Source organism: Corylus avellana, chromosome ca6, assembly GCF_901000735.1.
Source record: "Corylus avellana chromosome ca6, CavTom2PMs-1.0".
Lineage (NCBI taxonomy): Eukaryota > Viridiplantae > Streptophyta > Magnoliopsida > Fagales > Betulaceae > Corylus > Corylus avellana.
The window spans coordinates 9046090-9051334 of NC_081546.1; the positions used below are offsets into that span (position 1 = coordinate 9046090).

Consider the following 5245-nt stretch of genomic DNA (forward strand, 5'->3'; position numbering starts at 1 on the left):
ATATATCTTATAATACAAATAATAGAACCTATACATAAAAAATTGCAATTTGGATGTCACACATGAATTTCAAAGGAAGAGAAGTCTATATGGCTAACAAAAACAAAAGTCTATGTATATGAGAAAAAACCATTAAAAAAAAAAAAAAATTTACATATTTTCCTCAAACTACCACCCAATTGACAATGTTTCTCTGAACCTTTCAATTGTGACAATGCTCCCCCTCAAATTACCAAAAAATTGTCAATGTCCCACAGGACTAACAAAAAGATAAAAATACCCATATAGATTTCACAATAAGACAAAAATACTTCAATGAAAAAAGGAATAATATATTTTTTTCTTTAAGAAAAAAAAAAAAAAGAAAACTGAAATTTTTAAAATTTTCACACCATAGTTTTTTTTTTTAAATTAATTTTACTTTTTTTTAAAAAAAAAAAAATTATTAAGGGTATTTTCGTCATTGGGGGAGGACATTGACAATTTTTGGTAGTTTGGTGGGCACATTGTCTCAATTAAAAGTTTGGAGAGACATTGTCAATTGAGTGTTAGTTTGAAGGAGTATGTTTAGTCAAAACAAAATCCATAACCTACACTACTTTTTAAACCGAGTCTCTCTTGAAATAAAAAAGAAACCGTGAGATCATTTCTTTGAACGTGAGGCTATAGATCTCTTTTTTTTCTTGAGCGTAACGGCTGTGATTAATTAGTAAAAAAAAATTCTCTTATAAAGAATTTTTTTTTAAATCTATTGTGGAGGCCGCGACCACCTCTAGCCCTAATGTGACTCTGCCACTGTACGTATGTCGTCCATTATACTTATGCGGGAATTTTTTTTCGCATGCGGAAAGTCGTGCAAATATAATTGTGGCGGTATTTGGCTTATTTGCGACAACTAGTGTCATTGCAAAAAATATATATATATATATTAGTGACGACAATTTTTCTCAACGCTAATTGTATAAAATATTAACTCCTTAACAAATATTAGCGACAACAATACAATAAATATCAAATTAATATCTTCATACATATTAGGAATGATAGCGTCGTCGTTAATAGTACTGTATCATATCTATTGTGACAAAATAAATTTAGGATCCTAAAGAAGAAAACAAAATAGTAGAATAAAATTAAACCAACATAAGACATTTAAGTGGTTTAGCTTAACTTTTTTTTGTATGTCCACATAAAAAAGAGAAGGGAGATTCGAACTAGTAACTTTCATTTCATGAGGCGTGAACTCTTGAGAATCAAGTGATTTAGTTTAATAAACCTAGCTATATCAATAGACAAAAGCGATTTAGAGGAAATTTATTATCAAAAGTTGAAGTACAAAATGTAATAAATAAATAAAAATCTCAAATCCTAATTAAGGTACGGAGTAGAATCGTGCCGGGTCAAACATCAACAGGCAACTAAACGTGTGGGTACGTACGGATAAGGCAGTTGAGTTGGTATGGTTCAAATGCGAACACGATCCAAGCACGATTTGCTGTCAAGATGATTGGCTTTCTGAAGCACCAAATAGTCCCTATATTTGATTCCACGATATGCAGAGCCGTAGCTTTCACAATCCACCAACTCCGGCGCAGGGCTTACGACAGTATCCAGCGGTGGCCCGTACGCTGTTCCCAACGAAATTCTTGTCTCTTTGTTGTTCACCACCGCTCGGTGCACCACGCTCTTGTACTTCCCGTTGGTCAATATCTGCATATGTATATATATATATATATATATTATTCTCATCAATGCCAAAATTATATATTAGTTGAAGCCCGTGAATGCATGGTGTACGTATATATATATATACCTCCATGTGATCTCCCATGTTGACAAGAAAAGAGTTGGGCGGGGGATCGTTGACGGGAACCCACTTCCCATTGTGCATCACTTGAAGGCCGGAAAGTTCATTCTGCATAAGAAGGGTCAAGATGCCGTGGTCTGTGTGAGGGGGCAGACCGATTGCAACCTCCGGCTCCGGGCACGGCGGGTACATATTCACGACCAGCAGTTGAGACCCCACCTCTAAATCATATGTTTTCTCTATGTACCTTTCTTCCAATCCCAAACTTTCTGATATTCCTCTCACCAATTCACTCGCCACTTCTCGGCTTCGCTTGCTATATTCTCGTACGGTTTCACTGGAAGCATAAAACATTAAGATTGATATGGAATATTGGTGTTACTTACGCACTCAAACCAAGTGGCATTAAATCCTACCTTTTTTTTTTTTTCAAAAAAAGGTAGTAAGGGTGCGATTAACTGTGATTATTCTACCTTAACGTTACAGTAGTATCCGAAAATTGTCTCTAGAAGGGCCTAGATGGCGAAGAAGAACAAGTGCTCTCCCAAGACCAATTGAGTTATAGCATAATCTAACCTCAGGAGGGGTGTGTGACTTTCATTGTGAGATTCGAATTTACTCCATAATACAACCAATTGAGTCATATTCTGATTTTGGGTGCGTTGGGGATTATGATTTCAAAAGAATAATCTATATTTTTAAAAGATATCGCAAAACGTAAGGCGTTTGACATTGCGATTTTAAAAGCATTTAATTTAAAATAAGAACAAAATCTGCGATTTCTATAAGCAAGTTAGGGGGTACTTATATGAAAAATCGCAAATTTAAACTAAAATCACGATTTCACATAATTAAATATTTGATAAAAATGTATTTTTAACATGTTTTCCCAGATGCCTTTGCAATTTTAAAAAGTAGCGATTTCAAAAATACAATTTTTAAAAACTCAATTTTTTAAAATCGTACTTGTTAAAACCGTAATCCCAAACGGACTCTTAATCCCATCAAAATATCAGTTAAACCCAAGTGTGATAAACTATAAGATTGATATGGAATATTGGTGGTGCATGTAATTTGTGATCCTCTCCAATTCATTTGAAGTGAAAAATATCTAATTAGTTATAATAGATGAACATTTTTGTCTTCTAAAAAATTGAAAAAACAAAAATACCTCTCAAATATAATTAAATGGATTTGAATCGGAGAGGAACGTTCTTCACAACATGTGGTGCATGAAAGGCTTCCAGTTGAATATAGTTTGGGACTCAAAAATATAAGATACCTGAAACCAGCAGGTTTGTGAGGAGCACGGAAGTTGGGATGAACCCACACCTTTAGATAGTCCCTCCAGAAAAATGATGTGTCAATATTTGTGTTGAAGCTTGTTCCATAGCTTATGGGATCAAATAATTGCTTTCCTGAAAACTCTTTCTTTTCCTCCTCGGTTAGGTTAAAGAAATTTTGGCATCCTTTCAACATCTCATCTCTTAGCGTCTCTGGCACACCATGATTTATTATCTTGAACACATGAAATAATTAGATATATAATAAACACCTTGAGAATCAATAAATTATAAAAAATAAAAAACTTCAAGAGATTACCATAAAGAAACCCCAGTCGCGGCATGCATTGCCAATGTCTTGGATGACTTTGGACCGTTGATCGGGAGTACCAAAGGTCAGCAGGGAAACATCTATGGTTGGGATCGTCTCTGCTTCCGAGGAAATGCAATTACTGGAGCTTTTATCAAACACATATTTGGGTGGAACAGAAGTGAGACAACCGGATTCTACTTGTGATTTGATGCTAAACATGTTGGTTTTTCGTGGGTGAGAGATCGAGCTTGTACGTACAATATTAGGTTAGTCTTGATTGGGTTAGCATTTGGTGTTCTTATAAAGGAGTGGAAAGAAGCATAGGGGGACCCTTTAGATGGTATAGGTAGAGAAACTCTAGCCACGTATCGTTAAGGGTACACGAGCATGTGGCATAGAATAGAAACGTACACTCAAATTTCCAGAAAAAATTGACATCCAGAGATAGCTGTATTTGCGTGCCCACAATTACCTACAAGACAGCCAATGGGAGATCGAGTGACCGAAGACAAATTAATTAAGTGTTTCTTGTCACTGGTATAGTCACAGAGGATAAAAACAATTACTGGAAAAATTGATAGCTAGTAATTCAGACATTTAATGTAAGAGATTTTTTATTTTATATTAAAAAAATAAAATAAAAATTAAATGGCCAACTTTTGAATGAAAAGTCACCTTTGGTAGACTTTTGTGCGTGTGTGCGTGTGTCACGTGTGTACGATGAATCCATAGCCACATCTAGTAACCGACTTCTGATCATGTGCTGATCATGATCTTTAATTGTTAAGGTCCTTAAGGAAAACGTGAATCACGTACAACAACGTTGTCCACATGGAAAACGCAAGATTCGTGGGGGGCAAATTTAATATCCTAGTACTCGTAAGTACGAGGCCAGTTGAAGCCACGCGCAACCAAAGAACCTTAATGACCAAAGACATGGGCCTCACCAAACTCTCTTCATTTCTGAATCTTTGATGCTTTTCTGGAATATATATTGAAAGCTTTTATATTAAAATGAAGGATGATTCTTGAGGACGTGTACCGATCGACCTTTTCCTTTGTTTTGTTTATTCTCTTTTATGCAAATTAATAAGTGTAATTTAGATAATTGATGTTGAAATAATGGTGATACTATGAAATTATGTGGGGTGTTTGTGGGAAAAATTAAATTATTGGAACAATAGCACCGAAAAGCAAGATAGAGAAAAGAGAGACAAAGAATTTACAGGTGGTTAGTGTTAGACACCTATGTCCAACGTTTGGAATAACTCCTAAGGACTACATTATGCTTTCATTGACTTATTTGTTTATAATGATCCCTATTTATAGGGTACGTAGTAGTAGATAAATACAAGTATAATAATCAAATATTCTCCTAAATTTGATTAGGATCAACCTTAAATAAAGAATATTTCAATATCATCCAAATGTGAAATATATGAAAATATATTTTTTACATATTCTAACAATTGATACCAAAAAAGTTATAACATTAACGGCCACAAAAAAGAAAAAAGAGCAAGGCACGTTTTTTTTTTTATTAAAAAAAAATTATTTATTATCAGCAGTGATTATGACATCACTAATGTGCATATCATCAGCAATGCCAATACTATAGTGTACATATCATCAATGACGACTTAAAATAGTCATCACTAATAGATCATGAAAGGGAAAATGGTCTTTAGCGACTTGATTTTTAACGACAACCCAAATGTTGTCACTAATAATCACTAATTAAAATTTAATAGGGGTAATTTTACTAAAAACTCATGAACTTTCACTCGATTTGATAATCATACCAGCCCTCCTGCGCCAACTTAATCTACCGATTTAGTTCAC

At 34.3% G+C, this 5245-nt stretch overlaps 1 protein-coding gene across 1 annotated transcript; it reads right to left on the bottom strand.

Moving 5' to 3' along the window:
- Positions 1 to 1289: 1289 nt before the first annotated feature.
- On the bottom strand, positions 1290 to 3655 carry LOC132184955 (2-oxoglutarate-dependent dioxygenase 19-like). Its single transcript, XM_059598753.1, has 4 exons — positions 3410 to 3655; positions 3090 to 3325; positions 1814 to 2144; positions 1290 to 1710 (listed from the first exon to the last, which is right to left on the bottom strand). Exons 1-4 carry the CDS (start codon positions 3620 to 3622, stop codon positions 1465 to 1467), a joined length of 1026 nt encoding a protein of 341 aa, XP_059454736.1. The 5' UTR covers positions 3623 to 3655; the 3' UTR covers positions 1290 to 1464.
- Positions 3656 to 5245: the final 1590 nt, after the last annotated feature.